The 27,194-nt window shown below is 43.2% G+C and overlaps 1 protein-coding gene across 9 annotated transcripts in view; it reads right to left on the reverse strand.

Annotated features, from left to right (window-relative positions):
* The window catches only part of fgfr3 (fibroblast growth factor receptor 3), an 84,615-nt gene that overhangs the window by 17,621 nt on the left and 39,800 nt on the right, over positions 1 to 27,194 (reverse strand). For 5 of the 9 annotated variants that reach the window (XM_078278412.1, XM_078278411.1, XM_078278407.1 and 2 more), the window contains exons 5-8: positions 20,421 to 20,590; positions 6,576 to 6,699; positions 6,196 to 6,386; positions 1,916 to 2,060 (exon numbers count right to left, since the gene is read on the reverse strand). In XM_078278412.1, coding sequence (XP_078134538.1) covers positions 1,916 to 2,060; positions 6,196 to 6,386; positions 6,576 to 6,699; positions 20,421 to 20,590 — 630 coding nt within the window. Of the gene's footprint in view, positions 1 to 907; positions 1,053 to 1,915; positions 2,061 to 6,195; positions 6,387 to 6,575; positions 6,700 to 20,420; positions 20,591 to 27,194 lie in introns of all 9 variants that reach the window. The other 4 variants (XM_078278413.1, XM_078278408.1, XM_078278410.1 and 1 more) reach the window with 1 other exon arrangement.

Here is a 27,194-nt window from a genome sequence, read left to right on the forward strand (position 1 = left end):
ATTCCGGCGCAAAACGAACCTAGGGGTTAATAACAGATGTGTACCCACTCGATCGCTCTCTGGGACATGTTTTCATGCTAATCGAATGTGTTTGTAGCTTGAAACAAGCTAGCGCTAACGCTAGTGTTTGGGGCACAGGGAAATTAAAAAAAACAAATCTCTATTTATACCACTAAAAAGGCTCAAAATATCACCACACTTCAACGGCAGCATAATAATAAATGTTAACCGAAGCACTGAGAACTTTGTAAGTGTACAGACAGTTTATTAAAAAGATAGCTTATAAAGACAGTAGCTCCCAAGACGGCGGCCGCCTGTATACGCGAATGCGACTGTCTTTATAATCTATCTTTTTAATAATACGCATTCGCGTATACAGGCGGCCGCCGTCTTGGGAGCTACTGTCTTTCTAAACTATCTTTTTAATAAACTGTTTGTACACTTACAAAGTTCTCAATGCTTTGGTTTACATTTAGGGACACTCATTATGCTACCGTTGAAGTGTGGTGATATTTTGAGCCTTTTTAGTGGTATAAATAGAGATTTGTTTTTACTTTCCCTGTGCCCCGAATACTAGCATTGTAAGCTAATCAGCGGTCCGCGCTAGCTTGTTTCAAGCCACAAACACATTCGATTAGCATGAAAACATGTCCCAGAGAACGACAGAGTGGGTACACATCTGTTATTAAGCCCTAGGTTCGTTTTGCGCCGTAATCATCCTTTAAAACGCGTTAACAAGTAACAATCTGCACTAATGCGATAATTTGGTTTGAAAAAGAAGTCAAAGATGTGCTACTGAGCAAAAAACAGTACAGATGCAATCGTAGTTTCATGGCGTGTATAACATTTGTGATGGAAGAAATGGCTGACAAAAGTCCACAGACGCGCAGAGAGAAAAGGAATGTACCTGGAAGCACCGTCAGCCAGGCAGAGTGGTAAGCAAAGCCGATAGAGTTCCCTGCCAGACAAGTGTACTCGCCCGCATCCTCAAAAGACACATTGGTCAAGAAGAGAATCTCTAGCTCCTTATCTGTAGTGTTAATACCTGCCGTCTGTGGAGGATGAGAGGGGGGAAAGATGGAGGAGGGAAGAAAGAGAAAGAGAGAGAGAGAGAGAGAGAGAGAGAGAGAGAGAGAGAGAGAGAGAGAGAGAGAGAGAGAGAAGAGATATCATGAGCCCAAAGCTTCTTAGAGGAAACACCAAATAAGGACAGGAGGATCTGAAAGAGTCAGCAGTGCTGTTTTATTTGGCTGACAGCACCGACACCAACACCTGAAAAACACCCAAGCAGCACCTTCACCACGCTGCCAAAGAAGCCTGCTGGTTCAATCTAAAACCACACGCATCCCAGAAACAAAACATCTCTTTTATTATTATTAAATTCTACGTTCTAAGTAAAAAAGTCTTCTTTCAAGATACTGATGTAGAAGATTATTGAGACATGTTGCATTATCTTAAAAAACAGGTTGAAATATTCTTACTGCAATGTCAGTTTTTATCACTTGTTTTAGCGCTCAGTAATAGACAAAAATGGACTTGATAAGATTATTGATAAGACATTGCAGGAAGAGTTAGAGTTTTCTCTCGGCTGCTGCTACTGTACAACACACGTGAGTTTAAATTAAACCAGCGAACGGTTTACCTGACACCAGAGCAAAGCAGATCCCTTGTAATTGATCGGAGGAGGAAGACAAAGTGGCACTGGGCGTTAAAATGGATGATAGCTACTAGCTAACAGAATGTGAACATTGTAACTTAAATTCTAGCAGTGGAATGTGTGTGTGTGTGTGTGGTCCTATTAGCAAGCCAGTGAGTCAATCAAACCCACAACCAAGAGGAGCCCGCCAGAGATGAGAAGACACAGCAGAGGATCAAATGTGGTGACGGCGGCAGCCGCTCGGCGCTCAGGATTTACCTGGTTTGTGTATCTTAAGCCAGAAAGCGTTTTCTGACTTGCCTACAAAGTTGGAGGCGCGACACCAGTACTTCCCAGCGTTTTTTTCTGTCACGTTGGACAGTTTCAACATACTGTGGGCCTCAGTGTGTTTACTGACAACACTCTGTGAAGGGAAAATCGAGAGGCACAGTGAGGCCTGTAGCATGTACAGAACATACATGCAAACACACACGCACGCACGCACGCACACACGTACACAAACACACAGTGAAGCAGGCTGTTTGTGAGATTAAAAGCATTACAACATCAAACCTGTAAGATCATAAACACATACGCACACGAAAACATCGTAACACAAGCTGTCTATTGGTAGATTAAAGGCATTTCAGCATGTCAATCATCTCAAAGTGTGTGTGCGCTGAGTGCATACATAAACACACACTAACACGTGCTCACACACACACATTGCTTGAGACAGGCTCTCCAGCAGATGAATAATTATAACGGGCAAAGCGCATAAAGGAGAAAACATATCATGTTTTACGGTTTGCTTAATGAACATCCCGGGCTCGGCTCCAGACACCTCCCTCCTTCCCTCCCTCCCTCTCTCTCTCTCTCTCTCTCTCTCTCTCCCCCCGCAGTGCCGAGTCGCTCATCGTTAACTCTTTTTCCAGGCATCAAAAGAGCAATTCAGGCATTTCTCAAAAAAAAAAAAAAATCTTGCATGACCCCCCCTCCTCCCAGCCTCAGCTGTATTTAACTCCTACAGTATATGCCACACAGGAGATGTGGCAGAGAGGCTGAATGAACTGTGGTGGGGCCAGAGAGAGAGAGAGAGAGGCACACACAGATCTCAGCAAATACTGTTTCAATTATGTGGTAGTCTAAAATAGAGCGTGGAGCCGCGGTCTGGGCTGACAGGCTTGCTTTAACCCCCCCTCTCTCTCTTTCTTTCTGTTGGCCTGTCTCTCTCCTCCTCTTTCTCCCTCCTCTCTTTCTCTCACTCTATATCAGACATGCACCTCGTTCCTAAAAGGTGCTGGATATTTTACACACTGGGATCGCGTTACAGGAGTCACTTTTCTGTAAATGTCGCGTCTGACGTCTGAAGCCACACGCCGTTACATTTGTGGGAACGCTACAGCGCGCAAAAGGTTAAACAAACAGATATTAAAAGGGGCATCTTGTTCCGTCTTCTTGGAACGCTGTAATACATCCGTTACTTAATTGTCACTTCTTAGGCACAAAGAAAACAACGATTAATGGCAGTTTCACGCAGTTTTAATAAATCATGAAATGCTGTGGATGAGCCCGTTTTAAAGGAGTAGTTCAACATTTAGGGCAGTTAGCTGGTACCTTTAGGCAGAGCCAGGCTAGCTGTTTCTAGTCGTTATGCTAAGCTAAGAAGCTGTCCGCTGTAGCTTCATATTTACTGTATAGATATGAGAGCGGCGGTGTCAATCTTCTCATCTAGTTCATGGCAAGAAACTGAAGAAAGATATTACAAAAGATTCCTTTAAGTCGTGACAGTTCCTTTAATGTCACATCGTGTTTATTTTTTTGTTGCAAAAGAGGAAAGCCTCCTAGTAAAACCACAATAATCCTCCAGTTTCACCTAAATTTGTCCTATCATGCCAACTGTTCATGGTAAAAAAATCTATTCTATTTTCTATCTAATAAATGATAAAAAAAATAAAATAAAAAAAATGATAAAGCTCGTTACAGGATCCATCAGCGAGATGCTGGGGCTCACAAAGATAATTAATTACTGCAAAAATAACCCGTCATCCATGCAGGCAGCTGCAGAGAAAGACTCCTCTACCTAAATATCATTATTTTTCAACTCCCTGCTGAACAAAGTAGACCTCCGTCCATAGGCTTAATTTACAGGGCGATGGGGGGGGTCACAACCCTTTACATAAATAAAGACATTTGCGCCGTAATTAATGCAGAAAAGGCACACATTGCTGCAGAACGAAAAATCACCAGTATGCAGGAAATGAAGTGTTTGATATGCTCAAAATTTCTATTTTTGCTCAAAAGTGGAACTCTCACCCCCCCCACCAGTGTTGAACCCAAAGTTACGCCCTTGCCTCCATCACCTTAAGAACAGGATGACCAGCAATGTTTCAGATTCCAATGTCTTTTTCTGTCTCCTGTTTCTCTACCTCCCTTTCTCGCAACTTCTGTCTCTCTCTTGCTTCTGTTGTGTCAATTTCGCCTCTTATTTCTTTCTTTCTTTCTTTCTTTCTTTCTTTCTCGTCCCTTCTGTCACTGTCTCTCTTACCCCCTCCCACTTATTCACCAAGTCTCTCGCCCTCCATCTTTACCCACCACTCTGTCACAAATTCTCTCTCTCTCTCTCTCTCTCTCTCTCCCTCCCTGCTGACTTTGCCCTTGCTTGTGTTCCTCCACTCATTTTTTCCATGGCTTCTTTTTTTTGGGTGCCTCTTCCCTCTTTCCTCTCTCCTCCTCCTCCTCCTCCTCTTTAAACCACGCGACGCAGCACATGTGACGGCAGCGGCGGTTAACACAGCCCGTCTCTCTCCCTGCGCTGCCGCCACCACGACAGTTAACTTAGTCCAAACCAGATGTTTGTTTTATTCCCTCGCTCTCTCTAGAGGCAGAAAAAAAGAAAAGGGAGAGGCCAAATAAGAAAGCAAAAGGCCTTCTCGTCTTCGATGGGAGTCTTCCTCTCTTCACCCCAAATATATATATATATATATATATATATATATATATATATATATATATATATATATATATATATATATATATATATATATAAAAACACGGCTCACAGTGGGTTAGGGTGTTGTCCACCTTGGTGAGGAATGCTTTCTATTCTTGAACGCCAAGAACGCTGCTGTGGGGAGGTGATGACTCCTCCAGGAGTTTCTCTTTAACAGCAGCAAACCCTCCTAAAACTATATAACGCTTTCCCCCGCTGCGTTTATTTCATCTTTAGTTCAAGAGGAAGAGTGCTTGTGATTGAGAATTCATTTTTTTACCCTCATGTTGTCCTTGGGTCAAATTTGACCCGTTTTCAAAGTTTTTTTAATAACAGAAAACATGAGACGTCGAAATAAGCGCTGAAACTGTAAAAAAAAAGTGCCCAAAACATTGAAAAAGTTACAAAAACGTCGGGGAAAAGCCATACAAATGTTGAAAAAAGTGACCAAAGCGTTAATTAACTTAAACAACGACGGTGGACGGGAAGACAACACAAGGGTTAAAGAGCGATCAGAGCAACCATAAAGGCTGCAGACAACGCGTACAGAACAGAACATGTGAGCAGGTTGAACCAAAAACACGTATCAGCATTGCCAGACCTATCTCCACGGCGCGCTGTGGAGAAAGGTCTGGCAACTGGAGCATACACTCCTGGATAGGAGGGGAAAAAAAACACTCTGGGTTGTTTGCACTTCTTTAAACCAATCACGTTCGTCTTTGGCGGTAATAAGCTCCGGACGCAACGACGGTGGGACAGTAGCTCTGCCAAATAGCCTCGGGAAGGAACATGTTTTGGTGGAACGTGTGTACGTGCAACAGAAAACTCAGATTGGACAGATAGTCTAGCTAGTTGTCTGGATTTACCCTGCAGAGATCTGAGGAGCAGATAACAATAGTCCTCATAGTTTAGAACGCCAACACAAAGAGAGAGGAAGGTGACGGACATCCAGCCGAAATGAGGGATATCTGGCAGAACTTCAACAATCCTGGAAATGAAACGTTGTCGATATGGACTAGAGGGAAGACACTAAAAAGGCACATGGGAAAGTGCGAGATCCAGAAGTATAAAACCAAAAGAAAATACTAAAACAAGTTCCTTCCCGAGGCTATTTTACAGAGGCACAGTTGCTCTTGTGATTGGTTTAAAGAAATAAACCAGAGCTCGTTTTTCTCCCATCCCAGAATGCTGTGTGGACTAGCCAGACCCTCCTCCGCAGCGCTGTGGAGGAGGGTCTGGCAATGCGAGACTATGCTCCCTCTGTCAGTGATGACTGGCAGTGTGAATGTGTATCTATGTTTTGGTGGACTGTAGAAACGTAATTTGCCCTTTGGGGCTAAATAAAACTATATGTATCTGTAGTCTGTGTCTTTTATAGAAATGCAGTATTGTTGATTCTTTTGTTTTTATTTCTCTGTATATCTCTTTTTAATGTATGTTGTATGTCATGTCTGTGTCTTCTGAATGGACCTGGAGTCTGGCAATGAAGTTGATAATGATGATGATGATGATGATGATGATGATGATGATGATGTAGACTCATCAGAGCTGCGGGCTGCACACCCACCTTCAGAATGTTGACGTAGGGAACGCCGTCGGGGCCGTAGCGGCTGCCGTTGACCTCGATGTGTTTCAGCCACTGGATGTGTGGCTGGGCGTCGCTGTACACCTTACAGTGGAACTCCACGTCACTGCCCACTACGACCGTCTGATTGGCTGGCAGGCCTGCCTGGAGGATGGGCCTGTGGGGGGAACGCTCTGAGACAGAAAGCAGGGACTTATTAGCAAGTCATGCATGGGAATGATGTGCTGCAGGAAAATGTAGACGTACTGTACGGGAGTCTTAAAAAATATTTTTCACATCAACAGCTCCTGGTGCATGTTAATGTATTGGTTGTTTCCACAGAATTAAGCAGAAGTGAGAGCAAACGTTTCTGTGTTGTTTACCTAGCACATCCAGCTGGTAGGTGTGGGTGATGGCGCCGTACTTGTTCTGCACCACACAGGTGTAGTTTCCCCGGTCTGACGGCACGGCGCTCTCCATCACCAGACTCCACTGTTGGTGTCTCAACTGGGGGAGGGGGACACAGAACACAACCGTCATGATGTGTCATTACAACACATTGACATTTGTGAGGATACTGAGCCTTTTTCAAGAAATCTCACGGGGAGTTTGGTGTCTTATGTTCAGGCCTGATAGACAAGTGCTCATTCAGTATATTTCCACGTATGAAGACATACACTATCAAGTCACGTTTATCTACTGTGTATATCTCCGGACTTCATATATCATCCTTTCACTTTCACCTAACCCTAACCCTTGAAATAAAACATCACAGAGCAGCCAGGTTGGTAAAACAGAGTGTGCAGTGTGCGCTGATGTTTACCGAGGTGCAAACCCTTTTGAACAAACATTTAAAAACTGGTAGTGCAACTTTAACCCCCTGGTATTAATTGCATTCTGTTTGACGCAGAACAGACGTGACTTTTGACACGGTGCACACGTCCTGATGGGAAACGGCTCTGTGTGCCCACAGCACAAAGTACAACCCGATGGTAAGGATTGAGGAGCAGAGAGCAGTCCGATTAGGTGTCTGCTGCAGACTTTGGATGTTTTTGACTCTGAACAAATATGACGGGACATACTTAGTGATTCTCAGGGTGCACGACTGCTTAACAAGTTGCTGAAAAATGATGGCAAGAGTTTTAAAAAACAGAATGACATAAATAGCCCCTGACAGCCAGCTGTAATGATCTGGAAAAGAGTGGTTGTGTCATTTAACTTATAGTCCATGCTTATGTGTTCTTGTTTTATGCGTAGTGCTGTATATTTGTAGCTTATCTAATGTTTTCTTTTAACCCTTGTGTTGTCCTTCGGGGTGCAAATTAACACTTTTTTTGAAACTTTTGTCACTTATTTTGTCACTTCTTTAAACGATTTTGTCTCTTTTCAACGTTTTTTCAACGTTTTTCGAAATTTTTGGCACTTTTTCCTCCACCACTACCACGAACAACAACTTATTACCACTATTTTCACACTCGTTTTTGGAATTTATGGTCAATAAACCTCATGTAGTCTATATGAAATGATCTTACTTTTGAGTTAAAAAAAACAGAGAAAGTATGAATTATTTATCAGAGGATGTTGATGGATAATCACAGACTATAAAATTAAACACCTAACACCTAAAATTGTGAAGAGTGTTTCATGGAACCATCCGTGTTACTTTTGGGGCAATTTGGTTGAAAGAAACCCAAAAGTTGGGATACAGAAAGTTTGAAAACGGACCAGCTATCAACCTGCTAGGGACTGCAGATAGAAATGATATGGCACATTTACATGCTGGAGTCATGCTGATTAATGTGCGTTGTCCCTTTTTAAATAAAGGAAAGAAAAAAATAATAATAATAATAATTTCAATTCATTAATATAAAGAGCATTGCATGTGGGATTATTTTCATAAGAGAACGCTCAATAAAGTCTCTTAAAATCATTTCCTTCTCTCTCTGCAGTAGAGGCAGGCAGGATTTCTTTTTCTTTCTTCTTTTTTTGCACCTCTGAAATTGGTTCCACTGTGCCAGTCAAGAGCAATCCATCCCCGGAGACGAGTCGCAGGGTAAATTTTGCATACTGCAGTAATTCAAACCAGGTGTAGCTACAGACAGATACTAACTTGACAGATTCAGAAGCTGTTCTGAGGCAGAGTGAGCAGCACGGCACAGCACAGCACAACCCGGCCCGGCACGGGGAGGCGAGAACAGAGAAGCTGCTACGCATCGATGGGCACGGGCCAAGAGGGATGACCTCTGCAAGCTTAAGTGGAAACATGCGGCGCAGACGCCGATGCTGTGCTCATTGCAGCGACACGAGTGTGGAGTGAACTCCTCCGAGAGAGGTCAGAATCACTAAAAGACGGGGAGTGAGTGATGTCATCAAAGAGGCTTTTCAGGGTGGAACACTTAACATCACCTGCGTAGGAAAATGTGCCGACCCAGAGAGGGCTTAGTGTTTTCACAAACGTTTAACCCCACACGTTTGTGTAGGAGGCCAGCCATTCACAGGACGTATATATATATATATATATATATATATTTTGAGGATCACACTCTCCTCCCCTCCTTCTCCTCTCCTCTGTCTTACAGTATACACTCCTTCAATCTCTCTCTCTCTTGGAGGCGCATGCGGAAAATAATGTAACAGTGTAAATATTATGCCTGTGTGTGCTTTTTGCAGTTGCATGGTAACATGGACCAGGCAGCCCGCTCGACACTGGCAAATGTTTTTTTGAGACAGGGTCTCAGACCCCCCCCCCCCCACACACACACACACACACACGCACACACACACGCACACACACTCTTAGAGCCGGGGAGTCAAACTGAAGTCAATGGCTGCTCTCATGAGGAGATGAGTGACGCCTTCTGCTGTGGTCGCAGAGCACAGAGGAGGCGGGGGCGGGGGGGGAAGAGGCGACGCACGAGGAGTGAAGCTAGAAGGTGGTAAAATACGAGCTGAAGTCGATGCTCAGTAGAGGCCAAGACCACCAACACAAACAGATCTGTGATCAGAGTTGTGGTCGTATTTAGGTCTCCATTTCATAAAAACCTTAAATCCTGAGAAGGTACTTTTACTGTCCTTAACCCTCCTGTTGTCCTCACATCAAATTTGACCTGTTTTCAAAGTTTCTATATCAAAAATGTGGGTTTCTTTCAAGCTAATTTCCACAAAAATTACACGGATGGTTCCATTGAAACGCTCTTCAAGTATAATTAATGATCAGTTCACTACTTTCATTTAATTGTGGGCGTTTCAGAACAGTATCCTGACTAAACTTTAACATATACCAGTCTGTGATCCTCTCAATATGTTCCTCTGATTTGAACTATTAGGCAAAATAATTTATAATTTCAGCTTTTTATAACTGAAAAAACAGGTATAAAAGTGTAGAGCGCAGAAAAAAGAAACAAAAAAAAGCGTCAAGAACTTTGAAACGGGAGGACAACACAAGAGTAAGGTTAAGGTACTTTGAAGTACTTCTGACACCACTAAATATATCTGACTGCTGTAGTTACTTGCTGATTGTGCAGATTCTGATTTTACATTCACTTTGAGATGATTATGGATTCTGTCAAGGAAAAATCTTGCATAGTGACACTGTCCAAATCCCCACTTAATTTCAGCTGTATAAAACATGTATTTTTGATACAATCTGTGTATGCATGCACTCCTTTAACTTAACCTCTCAGCATGAAAGCCCCCAAACTGGAGATACAAGATTTATCACCGGGCAGATTTCTTATCTTGATATGTACCTACACATTTGGGGATTTTGATCATTTCCCTATTCAGTTATTTATTCTATTTAGAAATCTTCACAATGAGTACTATTCCCAAATAGGTGATAAGAGCTTTGCGTCTAATACTTTATTTATCCTAAAGCGAGACTATGCTACTTTAGAAGGAGGAAATACCATAACTTTCCAATTAGAAATGAAAGTTACATTTATAAGCAACTAGAAGGGCCCTCAGAGAGTGCAGACCTCGGGCAAGGCATGTCCTATCTCCCAAAGTTAATACAGCGTGAATTTTCCCAGTCGGGAAGTCATTTTTCCTTTAATTCAGACACCACATGAATGCAGCACAAACGCCCTTTGCATCTCGCAATGCTAACGTAACTGAAAAATAATGTGTGTATCCGCCCCGTGATTCAGCTCCGCTCCAAAATGTAATGGGTTCTTCCTTGGCCCATGCTGCACCCTTCCACCAAGTTGCATTAAAATGACGCCAGTAGTTTTTTTTTGTAATACTCCTGAAAAACTGAACCAAAAACATAACCTCCTTGGTGGAGGCAGAAAACATCTAATAAGGGGAGAACTTCCACTCTCTGGAAACTTCCGGCTTCAGTTCCACTCTGGTTGCATATGAGGGCGCTCACAGGCGAGTGCAGAATGAATGGTGGTCAATGGAGCTATAATATAACCACTTGTCTCAGGATATCATTTTTTGTCTAGTAATTTGAATGTTGTGTTCGAAAGGGGAGGCTAAGAAAATACACACTGCCGGATGTTTTTTTTGTTCTAAAAAGCCTTTTAAAATCTCTGGTGGAGGTAACCATACAACTGTATGCACTCAGACATGCTGCTGTTACAGCCTGACTTGGTCTGGTATGACCAGTAGCTTATGGTGGCTAATGTTAGCTAATGTTAGTAAACCAGATATTGCTGTGTAATGGGCTTTAACTGAGTAACTTCAATGGCTTTGCAGTGTAATACTGCTACTGTTATAACATTAGCTATGAACCATTATCCCGTATCTGTCACGTATGGAAACAGTGGCCACTATTAGCAAGAGTTTCATAGTCTTGCTTTAACATCTTTTAAATCTGGACTTTTACTGCCACCACTGCCCTGTTGTTTGTGGTAATTATTAACTTTGAGGGACATTCACACTTTAATTCCCCTCTGTCTTGACCCTTGGCACATTTAATCATTTTCGCCATACATGCAACTTGCTTTTATGACCATGTTACTCTGTTGAACTGTTGAACCTGCAGCATTAGTCCTCAAACGTGATAATCCCATCCATTCCAATCATGCCAGATTCCAAACAGAATTAAATTATTAAGGAGCTTACGTTAGAGTCATACGAGGCTTTAAAGGTTTTAGGGCTTTGGCTGTGGACCGACAGAAGGGCCCAAGCCATGGGAATGGACAGGGAGTTTCACACTGCAAAAAGTGTGCATTTGAAGGAGACATTAAACCAACAGAGTCTTTGCATAGAGGGAAAAAAAGAAATGAGAAGTATGTTGGGATTTGTATTTGCAAATAAAGTGCAAAAAAAAAAAAATGTTTTTGCTTGCCTGCCATGGAAAAAAGAAGTTACCTCACCACAATGGCAGAAATCTTTCAAGTATTTTAATCATAACAAGAATTCACGAGTCACGAGCCAGCTTAAATGGTTCATAAAGATACAGACATTTTTTGCAGTGTAACAGTTGTCTGAGAAAACACAGGAAGCTCTGCTCCCTTTATAGTCCAAACCCTCCATCTTCACCTCGCAAAATAGCCCTGTCAGAACCAGCGGGGCCAGTTAGCAGAATTTATGACTGTGTCAGAGCGGACCAGTGGCCCAGATCTGTGCTACCATCTAATTTGACCTACAGAGAAAGTGGAAACAGATAGACGCGGCCCTAAGGGTTTGCTATTAGAGCTTGCAGAGTTTGTGGGTCTGTTCCCTGAGTTTGGCTCTATGTACTGTACATCAACATGGAGGAGAATACTGTAAAATTGGAAGTTTGAGAGTTCAAAGGAGAAAGAAATAGGTGAGAAAACCAAATAAACTATATTGTGATATCTCTGGTGTATTTGGGTAAAAATGACAGGGGAGAAATAGGGGGTGAATTAGGGGGTGAAAATTAAAAAGAGTCCAAAAATAATCTTGCAAAGTGTAGAAATTCCTAAGCGGCCTACAGAGACTCACAACAGGCTGTGTTAAAATCTGGACTGGAAAAACAAGGAGGTAAAGTGCTTAAAGTCTTAAAAAGTAACAGTGTGGAGCCAGTTTAATAGCCCTGCCTAGGGAAACCTGTCAAAACAGGGATTGAAAAATCAGTTATAGCACCGAGTGACCTGGACGACATGAAACACAATAATTACATTGTCAACTTTTGTTTCGCTTGTGCCGCCGCGGTTCAGCATGAACACAATAAAATCCCTTCCACCATATGTGGCAGCATACAACAGCATTGGCTTTGGCTGTCAAAGCCTCAGGCCAGCTCAATAGGCTGGCGACACGCCCATCTCTCCCCACCTCTGTCTGATGGCTCAATAGAGAGGTGAACTTTAACCTTTAGGCCCTGCCCCTCCATTATGCAGGAGGTTCTGAGCGCCACAGTTGTCTGGGAAGGTGCACAATGCTCCAGCACATCGCCCTGCTGGAATTTAATTTTCCATTTTACAAATGAGCCACACATCCTATTTACCGTTTCATTTACTTTCAACAAACGTAGCGTTTAGTTCTCTGTGTTGCATCTCAATAGCCTTACAAAGCGCCTGTAAGATAGAACTGAATGTCTGAACAACCTCCAGCGTGCTCATGGAAAAGAATCTACTGAGAAGATGTTAGTGTAGTACAACTATCCCGGCCTGTAAAACGGGATAATCTGAGGATTTGTCTGATTTGCGCTTTGCTTGTACTACCAATACTGACATTTCCATACTGCAGTTGTTGATAATGATTTATTTTGCTGATACTTTTCTGCATAATCCCAATTTGCCTCTCTTTCACAACTACAAATAGTTAGCATTTTCCCCCAGAAATACATTGAAGAAAAACATGTGAAAAAACATCCAGACCATCATGGGAGATTAAGAATGTCCACTGAAAACCGTGTGACCTGCACCAACGCTTTCTAGGAAACATTACTGCCCCAAAAACGTCCTTAAAAAGTTCAGAACGCAAAATATCCCTCACAAATGAACCAACATAAAGTCCATTAAAAAAAAACAACTGAATATAAGAAATGTTCCGTAGGACACGGAAGAGGATTATGTGAAAAATGTATTTGAGTTTAAAGTCAGAATTCTGACTTTTGTTCTCAATGTTCTAACTTTAAACTCAGAATTCTGACATTAAACTCACAAGTCAAATACATTTTTCACACGTGGCCCTAATCCTCTTCCGTAGAAGGAAGTGAACATGATGAGATTATATTTATCTGTATAAAAAATGTCTTTAAGGAACAACACAGAACACGGTGCATCTTCAGAAAGGCCCCTTTCATCCACTCCAGTGTGAAGATAGGAGGTACTTTTGTAGGCAGGCAACGGACCTTAATGACCCCCTCAGTCACTACTTTCTCGTACACTTGTGCCGATCTAAAGGCACTTAGAGAAAATGACAAACTGTGATGGTAGGCAGTGCTGAGTGGAGAGGACTACACTGTGCTGATCTGCATGGATCAGTTAGCAAGTCACTTAAAAGTCACCCGTCCAAACCTTGAAAATCAGATTCATTCAGCTGGAATTAACGGCTGTCAAATCAAAAATGATCTTGTCATTTCAATATGGATTGCCGGGGGAAGATAGCTTCACCTTGAGGACCCAGTTGGAGGAATAGAGTCTTTAGAAGGCCATTGTCAGGCTGTCAGGACTCAGGGTGCCCTCCCATCTACCCCCCGACCCTGCTAGATGAACCCATCACAGGCAGATGTGAGGGCTGCGACACGGCACGACTCAATGCCCTGCAAGATAAATGTCCGTCCTGACAATAGATTGCATTCCGTCTTTCATGTGTCTGTCTACACAATGACGAATCAATCTTCAGCCAGTTCATGAAAGACTTAATACTGATGTTCTTTTCTGATTGCTTCAGGCTACATTTACATTGCTACGTTTTAGTTTTTAAGCGGTGTTTTGAGCCAAAAGCGATCTCCGTGCACACAAGTGTTTTTAGCTCCGGTAGATGAACTAATCTCCGTTTAAACTAACACGCCCAAACCAAAATATCTCATAAACAGTCTTGTATACTGGGCATGCGCCTGCCAGGGTAAACAGGAGGCAGCATGTATACTCCGCCAGTTGCTGGTAGTTGCAATGGTAACGTTAGTAGCTTGGTCTCAGAGAACGAGACGTCATGACCGATACGACCCAATCAGGCGGCGAAACGTTGGCGTCAGTGTCGGTGTTGCTGAAGGTCTCCTTTGCGGCCGTTGAGACTGCAACACAACCCCGCAGATTCCAAACCAAATTGGGGTCGGAAGTGTTTTCAAATGTCTACGGTTTAGGGGCTCGGAAACACCAGAGAGGTGTGAATGCGAGGTGTAGACGGAGCAAAAGATGTTCGTTTTTTAAACCAAAACGTTGCAGTGTATATCATCAGCCCTCTCCCCCAATCGGTCGAAGCAGAACGTCGCCCACCAAGAGCCAGGGTCTGTCCGGGATTTCTACCTGTTTAAAGGAACTTTTTCCTCGCCGATGTCGCACCAAATGCTTGCTCATGGCGGGGGAATTGTTGGGTCTCTGTAAATGATAGCGTGGTCTCGACCTCCTCTATGTGTTAAGTGTCCTGAGATAAACTTCTGTTGAATTGCTCTTGTAACTAAAACAAAGTCAGCACGAGTGACCATCAGTGTGTTGGATTTCTGGTTTCTTCTCAGTGTCGTTTGAAACTAAAAACCATCACAGTGAACGACAAATGATGCATTTTATGTTTTTCCTGCAGCTTCCAAAAGCTAAAGACGTCACAAATGGACCACGATGGCCGCCAGCGCCAGCAGCATTAGCCACCATGACTGACAGGACAAAGACAAAACAGGCGTCTGCGGAAACGTTTGAGGAATAAAGAATCAGGACACCGCAGAGCTTCTCAGTGTTTTACTGACAGGTGATTTCTGGGAAATGCAGTGCACACTGACACTAACAGCAATGCAGGTATGACAGGATGAAAAAGAGGATCTAAAGGATAACCATGTTAAAAATTAGGGGACAATATAAGGCACATCACTCAACTTAATTTTGCAAATGTCTGTGGATTATCTTCAGCAGCTGGGACATTGCTTTAAAAAAAAAAAGACATTACTGATGAGGTTTTGAATTCTACTTAAGGATTGAGCACTGGTGACGAAATTTCATTTATCTCCATTGTGTCGGGCTTTTGACGTTAGGATAGGATAGGTGTTACCCCGGACCCCTCTAAAGCCAGGCCATGTCACAGGCTTGTCTGTCACCCAGCACCCTGGTTCTATAGAGGGTGACCTCTCCGTTCACCTCCCTCAAGGCCAACAGCGGCCACGTGGTGACTGGCTAACTGGATTTTAGGGTTAGGGTTAGGGTTTTAAAAAAACAGCTCCGGGGACAGAAGGGAGAGAGGGAGGGGGGGAGGGAGAGGAGAAGCATGCGATGATGTCTCGATAAAGACAGAAAGGAACGTCTCAATAACTGCCAACTTCAATCTTACATCTCTACCAGACTAAACACGTGTGTTTAACCCTTGTGTTGTCTTACCGCCGACTCAAAATTGAAAATGACCACTTTTTTGACATTTTTATTGCTTTTGTTTTCGACGTTTTTGGCGTTTTTATATTTACTACCACTAGTATATACACAACTAACACCAACTTACTGCCGCTAGTTTTACACAGATTTTTGGAATACATGGTCAATGAACCTCATTTATATGAAATTATGCCTTATATTTTAGTTAAAAAAAAATGCAATTATGAATTATTTTGACTAGGTAAGATCAGACGAACATATGTTGATCTATAATCACTGTCAAAGTTTAGTAACTGTTTTGAAACTTTTTTTTTTTTAAATGCTCAAATGCTTTGAAATAGAATAAAACACCCAAAGTTCAACTGATCATTTTACTTGCGAAGAACATTGTATGGAACCATCCATGCTCTTTTTGGGGCCATTTGGTTGAAAGAAACCCGTATTTCCGAGATAAAAAAAACTTTGAAAACGGGTTAAATGGTGCATTTCCATTTAAGGTAGCTGTAGAGTTGGATTTGTTCCAAATAGGAGGTACCATCAGTTAAATTATGTACTGAAATCATAGTAAGGACAGATATTATGATGGAATTTGGCTGAGGGGAATCCACATAGCTCAGAGCCCGGGGACGGGGGGGACGGAGAGTGAGCCCCGTGGTAAGAGAAAACCAGAGAAATGTCTTAATAAGGCCTCAGTCGCCTCATCTCTAGTAGAACTAAACTAAAGCTTGATCACTGAGAATGATGTGAGCAGACAAAGGACAGATGTCCTTTTGCAGATGTCTTTTAGTACAAAAATGCACTGCAAAAAAGTGCATGTAACTGTACACTGAAATCAGAATATGAATATTTTTCACTGGCAGGGATTTGTTCAATGACAAGTAGGGTTAGGTGGCTTTAAAGTATAAAGTCTGCAAGTTATATAAGGCCAAGTTCTCTTCAAGCTCTGATGATGTAAGTGGTACACAAAGTTGATTGTTGTGATTAAGGTGAACTGCCCCTTTGACCCATTTTAAGGAAGTCTGATTATGTGTAAACAAGCACAAATGCTGACATTAAAACTAGAGCTGCAAAGATTAATCGATTGATCGATTAGCTGTCAACTATTAAATTAATCGCCAACTATTTTGATAGTCGATTAATCGGTTTGAGTCATTTTTGTATGAAAAAAAAAAAATAAAACTTCTCTGATTCCAGCTGCCATATGTGAATGTGTTCTAGATTCTTCCTTCCTCTGTGACAGTAAACTGAATATCTTTAAGAACAAGACATTTGAGGACGTCATCTTGGGCTTTGGGAAACACTGATCAACATTTTTTTTAAACCATTTTCTGACATTTTATAGACCAAACAACTAATCAATTTGTTGGAAAATAAAAAATAAAAATCGACACTGAACTACAATTGCCTGTGTCCAAGTTAACGTACAGCACAAATACCTTTTACCAGCACCATGAGTGCCTGTGTGTTCAGCATGGGTGGCCACAGTGGGAACTAACCCCACAGCAATGGATGGTGCCAAGCTCGCCCCGCTGAGCTATACAGAGCGGAGAATGTACAGGAATTTGTGTTGGTGGCTTGTTGACAACTTAATGTCACAGCTCACCCTGACACAATGCAGTACAAGGCCAACAGTTCCTCACATACGCTGTACAGGCTTACTATGGATAGTCCGCTATACATAGTAGAACTGTGTAACATTCCATAGGAGTTAAAGCAGGAGAGTGTACAAAAGGGCTACTGCTGGAGACGGAAATCAACTGAGCGATAGGTATACAACGAAATTAAAGGTGCTACTCTATGGTGCAAACATAAAAACACACACATTAAACCAAGAACATGGATCAGAGAATATGAAGATGGTCAAAAGATTAAGGGCCGTATTTTAACGATCTAAGCACAGGGCGTGAAGCGCCTGGTGCAGGTGCGTTTAGGGCGTGTCCAAATCCACTTTTGCTAGTTTGACGGGGTTGTACTTAGTGTCTTCATTAATCATAGGTGTGTTTTGGGTGTAACCTGCAATAAACCAATCAGAGATCATCTCCCATTCCCTTTAAAAGCCAGGCGCGTTTGGACCTTGGAGCATTGCTGTTATGATGGAGGATTTGCAACGTAATATTTTATATTTGTAATCTTTTGCATGTGTGTGTGCTGCTGCGCGCCCCTGTGTGTGTAACAAGCATAGTGTGCGCGCTGTGCATAAGCCTAGGCGCATTTTACTAATTTGCTGTTAAAATAACAATGAAATGCTGCGTTGTTGACTTTAGACCAGGTTTTTGTTGGTCAATGGCGCGATCACTTCCCGCTGCCTCAACATAGCAATACGCCCAGAATGCACCTGGACACACCTCCCTGTAAGACCAGCACGCCCATGGGCGCAAAGATGGGCGCAGGTGCATTTGCTATTTAAACGACGTGGCCGCTGGACGGTCTTAAAATAGATAGATAAGAAGACACTTGCGTCTGGCTTTGTGCCGCGTGCAAGATAGGGCCCTAAAACTAGAGTAAATAGTGAAATCATAAGTTATATGCATTGCACATGATTACGTAAAATGCAAGTGCAGCATAAGTGCTTATGTTTTTTTGTTATTTCATGTGCAAATTGCTTGTGGAAAAAAACTGTCCCCGAATCTGGAGGTGCGTGTTTCCAGACTTTATGCACTTCATTGCACTCTTTAACGAGCCACTGGTGAGTCATTTTCTACACAAAAAGGACACTTAGGAATTTGGGGGATAAGTCAGAGATTTGGTGAACAGAATAAATATCAAAGTGCTGTGATCGGTCAGTTTGGGATTCGTTTGCTGTAGAGCTGTGCAATTAATTCCAATTTTGAACGATCACAAAAACAATGTACCTGAGAATAAAATGATTTTTTGCACATTACATTTTACATCAAGTAAACTCTTATTTTGTTTTAAAAGGGGAATTTAAAAAGTATTAAGTATTCATTTCACAGTTCAAGGTGTTTTCACTGCTTAGCTGTTTTTGAAGGTCAATAAATGCAACGTCTTTCCAAAAGTCAATGAGTAATTGTGTCAAATCATTTCAATATTTACCAAAATAACTGTGATTATGATTTTTTTTCTCCATAATCAAGCAGAAGCTAATTTGCTGCTAACAATGCAGACGCAAACTTTATCATCAGCAAATCTTCACGCATACTAAACATGCTAAAAGTTGCTGTCGGGGAGCTACTTCAGAGTGTCCTGAGGGCTTGTGACAGGTGTGTGTAAATCTGTGTGTGTGTGTGTGTGTGTGTGTGTGTGTGTGTGTGTGTGTGTGTGTGTGTGTGTGTGTGTGAGAGAGAGAAAGAGAGAGGGTGGGGACAGAGGGAGGGAGACAACTGCTGTTGGTCTGCTGGGAGCAGATGTTGGAGATCTCTGTAAACTGTTAATAGCTGCAGGATCTCATTACATTTAACTCTTCAAATGCCAAACCTCCACTGGGGGAGAAAGTGCCTCTTGTTGCCTCACTACCAGCTTGACATACAAACAGCTTCAATGATGACGTTAAAAGATGCACAAAGTTAAAAGTTAGCCTTCCCTGATGCAACAGTTCAACATCAAACATCATTTCTTTTTATGTAAATGTCGCAATATTTTGCACTAAAACTGTGTGGAAGTTAGTAATGATTGTAACATCTTTACAGGTAAACTCTCTCCCATCAACATGCCTTTATTAAGGCAGCAAGAGGACTGAGAGGGAGAATATATTTTAATATATTTACCTACCTGCCCAGGAACTACGGGCAGAAAATAGCAATTGTGCTACAACCTGGTGCAATGCATCTCTCCTTGTTGTTATACAAGGTTCATGTTTAACTGTGCATTGGCCCTGTTTGAATGAATTACATGACATTACAATAGCACACAGGGAAGAATCTTCTCTGGGCATAGTTTTAGAATTTATATGTTAAGTTTGAGTTTATTTTGAACCATAACACACGTTTTGACTGTTTGAATTCCGATGCTCTTACCACACTGAGTTTGTCTTTTAATCCCACAGCTCAGGGCCATTAAAAGGAAGACAAAAGTAAACCAAGCCCTGTTACTTTAAGCAGTGCCATTCTACACGAGAGCCCAGTGTTTAAAGTCAATCCGATGACAAAAGTGCAACAGCTGTTTGCTGCACTGCATTACTGTCAACATTGAGCTATCACGCGAGCCACGCATGTATCTGTGCAGCGCAGCAGCTTGACCCTCCCAATGTATTTCCGTCAGCCTAGCCGGGGCTGAGAGCGCCCTGAGTCCTGCTTCCCAGCACTCTGCTTCACACTCCTCCACTTATAGCAACTCACACCAGGGAGCATCGCAACACTCATACTGTTCTACTGATTGGACACACAGCAGCTCCACTGGACTAGCAGGGGATTAAGATGCCTTGCTAAAAGGCACTCCGATGGTAGCTCAAGCACCGATGGTGCCCTTGCTCCTACTGTGCAATATGCCATTTCTATTCATCCGCACCTTACTGATCTGTATATCTGTGTATAGTGTACATATTACTATTATTATCATTATAACTCTTTTTCTATTTTTTTCAATTTCTTAGAATACTTTTTGTCTATTTAATGTGTATTTGTGTTATTCTATATACTATTTTGGCTTCTATCGCTCACAAAACCAGCGTGATCGAGAAAAACGATTATTTTGCACACACCATTTCTCAAGTAAACTCTTATTTTCTCTTGTGTTCTGAATTGGAGTTCAAAAAGTTCTAAACTTCAACGGGAAAACGTTTTAATATTGACCACGCTGACCACAATCAAGGAGCCCTACTTGAAGTCGAAGTTCTCTCACCTTGATTCCTCCCATCCTCTGCTCTCCCTTGAACTCTTTGCCGTTCTTCAGCCAGTGGATGGTCGGCATCGGGTTTCCGGACGCGGCACAGCGGAACTTGACGGTGTTGGCGGCTGGAACCGCCAGGAGCTTTTTGTCCATCCGGTCTGGCCTGGTCCAATATGGAACTTCTGTTGGTGGAACACAAAACAAGGGGTTGCGTGAGTCATGGAGTACTTATTCTCCAAAACAGAGTAAAGTCTCAAGTCATTTGATACAAGCCCAAGTCAAGCATCAATTCAATTTAGACAAGTCGAGGTCAAGTCCAAAGTCATGCGAGATGAGCCAAAGTCTCAGATCATTTGAGACATGTTTGAGTCATATCTCAAGTCCATGAGGCCAAGTCCTAGTCAAGAGTTAATAGTGGTATGTAGCTGGGACCAAGTCCTTTTAATGAATATGGTTCTGTGATAAAAACAGGTCAAAACCTGAGACCAGGTTTTTGTTCCCTTTTGTGACATGAATCTGACTTGCTTTGCCAAGATGTACCGCTTTCCTACCCTAACAGAGCACTCCCTAGTTTTCCATTTTCTATGTTCTTAGATCATAGACATTTTTGGGAAAGACCCTGCAGGAATTCATAGATACATGTTTTTGTAATTGATAAAAGATGGCCCAGCCGGTACAACTTGCTCCTCTGTCCGGTCTTCAAATTGGTCCATCTTGGACGAGTTATGTACTTTGCCAGAACAGATTGTTTTGAGGTTGTGGTTTCACTGGAGGTCTTCCCTCGCCGCTCTGACAAACAACATAGTGTACCTGCACCCATTATTATCCAACGTCAAGCCCACCCTTCTGTCCCAAGAGGAACAGTTAAACGGTGTAAAACAGTTTGACAGATGCTGAAAAGACACAAAACGTGTGTGTGAAGCGTCACGAGGACCAAACAAAGCTTATAATCTTCTTCCCCCCCTGATAACAATGCAAGAGTTCATTTGAGTCGTCCGATCCTGAGAGTTTGGAAACCTGTCAGGGCGATTTATTGAGTTGTATTGAGAAGACGGTGGACAAAGAGGGTGTAGCGAGTCAGAGAGGCCTATTGTTCCGCTGTGTGGGTGTGGAGGGTGAGAGCACAGAGACATGGCTCGCTCACTCACTAGTGGGTATGTGTGTGTGTGTGTGTGTGTGTGTATTTCCAGGGACAAAAGATGGGGAGGTGGCTGACCGGTCATCAGATGTCTCTTCTACTTTCTAAATGCAGGAGGAGAGAGAGGAGATAATTACCATCTCAATGTCTGCACTTGCACTGTGTGTGTGTGTGTGTGTGTGTGTGTGTGTGTGTGTGTGTGTGTGTGTGTGTTCGTACGAGTGTGTGTGTGTGTGGGTCAACAAAAGTTGAAAAAGTAATTCTCACCCTCGAGCACCACAGGGTTTTTTTTTTGGTTTTTTTTTATCTCATTGGGACATCTCAGGTGAGACGTCAATCACAGAATACCTGTCTGTGATTGGCTCTGATCCGCAGCATGTGTGCCTGTTTATCATACTGCTTTGTGATTTATTTCTGACACACGTTTCTTTGACTCCTGCCATCAAACTTTGGCTTGGTATTCACAGAGTAATTACAACCAGAGCAGGAGAGAGACTCAGTGATGAAAAACACAGACGTATCTTCTTAGAAAGCAAACAAACAGAGCGTCACTCGACTCTATTGAACAGACTGTTAACTCGGCGTGTGTTTGCAAACTCTAATGGAGCAGCTGAGCAGTGCTCCCTGCTTGAGTTAGACTCCCCAGCTCGCTAAGACAAACGCTCTCCACGTGCGCACACACACACACACACACACACACACACACACACACACACACACACACACACACACACACACAGCCAGCCTCCACCTTAAAAGGGAAATATCTGTTAGATTTCATTACTTGTCTCTCTCTGTGTGTCTCCTCTACGCCTCGGCGTATTTAGAGCGATACTCTGCGCAGCGTGGGACAACCCTCCAAGGAGTCTGAGCACATTGTTTTCTTGGCATCATAATCAGCCACACACACACTCGGTTCAAACAGAAACACACTGACTTTTTTTAAACAGTCTCTCTCCTGTTGTGTGGTCCTCCTCCTCATGCTGCTGCTGCTGCTGCTGCTGCTCCTGAACTCATCTTGGCCTGAATAACACTGTCCTGCTGCTGATGAATCTTCAGCCACGATGATGTTTTTAACCCAAAATAGGACGCTTGTGTGGGTTCAGCACGTCTCCATGGTTTTTTTCCCAAAAACACCCTGAGATTGGTTTATTCGCTGACCTTTACCTGTGCTAGCTGCTGTGTTTCTGCTAGGATCACCTGTCAGTCCAACTGAGTGGGCATTGCAGTGGCGAATCCTTCTTCATATTTTCTGGCAATTCATTTTCCGTAAGTGGCTTTTTTGTCTGGTCAGAGCTCACGCTGCTAATGCCAACCACCCTGTTCTTCTTTTACTTGGGGAAATCATCTTAAGAATATGCTTCAGGAAGGAAAAAAATGGGACAAAAATGCGTAGAAAGAAAACCACAATCAAAGCTAAAGGTAATTATGAAAACAAGAAAAGATTTAAGGTGCAAACTGTATTAAGTAATAGTACTGTTAGGTCCAATGTGTGGGAATCGCTCCCATCTAGCACTGAGATCATATATTGCAATCAACTCTCTCGCGCCACGCAGTTCAAAGTAAGTATTACAGCTACGGTAGCCTTCACGCTTCAAAATGTCAAGATGTCATCCACGTCTTCATCTAGCTTTCCCTCCGGCGCTTTCAATGCGTTGCTATGTTGAACATATACGAGGTAGTCGAGACTCGGGTACATTTTTTCCTCTCTGCATACAGAGTCAGAGATCATCATCCAACGATTCGACGACAGTAGAGACAGGCAGAGGACGCGGACGAGGGAGAGGAGAGAGAGGAGGTAGAGGGAGAGGACAGAGGTGGATCACATGCGGTAGGAGCAGGGCAAGCGACAGAAGAGGAAGGAACAGAGGGCCCCCAGACCAGCCGAGCTGCCGCGGAGAGAACCGGAGACAATTTGTCATCCCACGACAAAGACGTGCAACGTCTACAAGAGGGGTGACAGCTGGAATCGCTACAAGATCCCGAAGATTGGCGTTTTCGAGAGAGGAGCTTTATCATGTGACAGCGAAAACACGAAAGGCGGAGCAGTATGTCCTGTATGTCCCTCACCCGTATTTCTAGATGGAGCATGAATATGGAGCGTCTACCCCAGTTCATGCGAACGCAAATGTAACATTTCAAGCCAATAGGAATACTTGGAATTGATGGTGGTGATAAATATTCATGAAAAAGGACAAGTTTGTGAACGGGCAACACAGATTTTGATAATGAACAACTTAAAATGCACGACTGTATTTCTGCCGTGCTGTTTGTTTGGTTTTACACCTTCACACACACTAACACACACATTCACTAGATATGTCTACTGGGGGAAATAGTATTCTATTACAGCTACCAGCTACCAGTATGGTATTCAGATATTCTTCTGAAGCATCATCCAAACGTTTCTGAATACTTTCAGTTGGTTTTAAATAACATAATACATGATTTGACAGCAAATACAGAGCTGCTTCGTCTTTCACAGTTTGACAAGATCCCAAATGGATCTGTACTTGGGCAAGTCCAAATTTTCTATTATCGCTGGCAAGCAGGTGATATTTTCAGTCACTTTGGTTGCAAGTTAGAAGAGTATCTCAATATTGTAACTCATTTCAATGGTACTCGGTGGAAAGTTAGGCCATGGGCCAAACAAAAGTATCATTATCAGTTCTTTTTTGGTGGCGATCCAGGAGCTTTTCTAATGACTTCTTTTCTTGTAAGATAGGGCTTTTTATTTTTCACTACTACTGCACTCACTCACAGGAAGGAGAATCTGTCACATCATGTATCCCATGATAGTCTGTCACTGGGTGTATAATAATGCAGAACCAGAAGCTAACTGCTATAACTTCAGAGGACTGTGCAGCCTTGCAGGGGGTAGCACTTTTTTTGTTAACAAAATAGAGCGTGATTACATTTTCTTTGTATTTGCACTAAGCTTTGCAGTTCCAAGTGTTCCACTCACATGGAAACACACCCACATACACAAGCCCTGTATCTCTCTGTTCCCTTTTCCTCTGACTCCTGGCTCTGTGTTGCGGGTCGAGGGAGCGTGACTGTGGCTCTCTATAAACCCGACTCTGGTGCAACAGCAATTAGGTGGAGCAGGACACAGTGCGGTGCTGGTCGCCACAGCACAAGGCCCTTCAGCGCTCAGACACCGATCTGGGGGGAAAAGGAGGAGGGGGTTTTGGTAATTGTGTAATTGTATAATTTGCCCTCGCTGACGCCTGCGAGCACACAGGCAGATTTCATTACAGATTACACTGGGGTTCTTTTGAAGGCACGCTGCCCCGGAGGGCCTGCAGGGACTCAGGGCAAACAGAGTCAGAGGGAATGGCGGCCGCGGAGCAGCGTAGCGTGGCCCAGCGTCCGGCTCTCTGCTCTCCTGCCAGGGTAAACAAGGAGGCTGCATAGCTCAGGAGCACAGCACAGATTAGGCTCTGTTAACATTCCTCCCCCCCCCACACACACACACACACACACACACACACACACACACACACACACACACACACACACACTGCCCTTTCACTTCACACAGCCTCTGAGTGTGTACACTGTTCTCCACACTGCGCAAAAAACCCACTCACTTTCATAACTCACACTCATCGTGTGGGGGCTTACGATGGTTTGATCTCTGACCATGTATTTGCTCCTCTGTCAGGTCAGCATGAGAACTCCAACACAGCCGATCACTTTTGAAACTTGGTAATCGTCCAAAATAACTTGTTTAAGGGAGACAACACACCTCTCAGGATCTATTCAGGCATTATCAACCAACCACTGGCAGGGCTGTCCTCGACTAAAGACATTCTTAGTCGACTAAGGCTACGTTTACACGTGGCCGGCTATTTTCGTAAACGGGACATTTCAGCCTCTCCGTTTTCAAAAATAACATTGTGCACAGCTGTCAGTTTTCAGAAAAGTGTTATATATGCCGTCAATGCCATCAAGAGCATGCCAAACCTGTAGGGGGCAGTGTAACGAGAAGCTCAAGCCCACGTTAGCCAATCAGAATCCCTGAAAATATTAACAACAACGACTCACTTCCTCTTTCTCTCTCTCGGCTGCCTAAACCTCCGTTTGTCTCAGTTTACAGGCAAACGTGCAAACCGTTTGCGTGTAAACGAAGGGCGCAAACGAAGGGAAATGTCTCAGTTTTTCAAAAATAACTATGACACGTGATTTTGTCGACTAATCGATTAGTTCAATTGACAGATGTGTGCGCTTTGAGTGGCTGCAAAGACTAGCAAAGCTCAATTTAACTACAGTCCATTTACCATCTGAAAAACCGAGTTTCTCTACAAAGAATCCTGCAAAAGCACCACTTGACATCTCGTGTTAAATCCGTGCACCACATGTGCTCGTAGGTTTCTTGGAATTAAATCATTGACTAATCAAATGACTAATCGACTAAAGATATCTTAGTCGATCAAAACCAAACCAAGACCTAAACGACCGATTAGTCGACTAAGACCAACAGGGCGCAGCCCTGAACATTTTAACAGTTTATTTTGCAGAGTTTGTTCCCGAAGGAGATTTTATTGGGAGATATTCATGGTTTGGTGATGTCATTATCAGTAATCACTGTCACACTTTCACATGACGGGACATAAACTGACTTGAACCGACGTCTGCACGCCCATGCGGTTTCCTTCGTGCTGCCTCTCACAATAGATGTCAGCCTCACACTTCAGTCAATAACATGCAGAATGTCCTGTGTACCTGCCTGGAGATACAGAGGCAACACACACAACTGCTGTCTTTCTCTTCCAATAAAAAAAATGAAACACAAATCTGGTGTCAATCCTATGATTTTGGTCGATAATATTATTCGCGCGCAGGAATTACTGTGGCTGCCGGGCAGTAATCTATCTCCTCTGCCTTTTTCCCAGAAGGCCGTGCTGAGCGAGTTGCGGAGGTGAGTGGCGAATGAGCTCATGACTGCAGCAGCTTGCCTGGTCTTTCTTTCCGTCTGTCTGATTGTCTCTCCTCCGATAACAGTCGGCTGTGGCCAGCAGCAGCATGATTTCAGCTGGCAGCATTTCAACAAATCTCTTTTTTTTGTGCCGTCTTTTCCCTCTTCTTTCACTCTGCAATTTCTTTCGGCCTCGCGGTCAATCAGCAATTGGTTTCTATCCCCTCTCCCTCATTAATAGCCTGATTTCCCCATCTCCACATCTCTATTATCGTCCCTCTCTGCATGTGGATGTGGATGTTCTTCCGCTCGCCGACAGGGACTCTCCGTCTGGCTGTGTGGCTCTTCACGTGGCTTCCTTCCTTGCCATAGCCGTCTAATTAGCGCTGGTTTAGCGGACATTAAGCAGCGATAGGGGTTTAACGTTTCTGGGCTAATCCCTCTCCCTTTTGGCTGGGAAATCGGAGCCCCGTATGTCATGAGGTAGACTTACATCCAGAGATTAAGTCTGGCAGTCTGAGGCTATTTACTGGCATTCAGGATGTCTGCAGTAAAGCTGCTGCCACTTCGGCCCATTTAGAAAACACTTGAGGCTTTCAGCACCAATTGCAGGTGTTAAGCTTATCCACAGCGACTTTCGGGTACAAAGACAGCAACGAGAAGCTTTCTGCAGTGTTACTCTGCATCTTATTCTGCTGCTTTCTCCTGTAATCTCTCTAGATAAGAG

Source organism: Sander vitreus, chromosome 20 (assembly GCF_031162955.1).
Source record: "Sander vitreus isolate 19-12246 chromosome 20, sanVit1, whole genome shotgun sequence".
Lineage (NCBI taxonomy): Eukaryota > Metazoa > Chordata > Actinopteri > Perciformes > Percidae > Sander > Sander vitreus.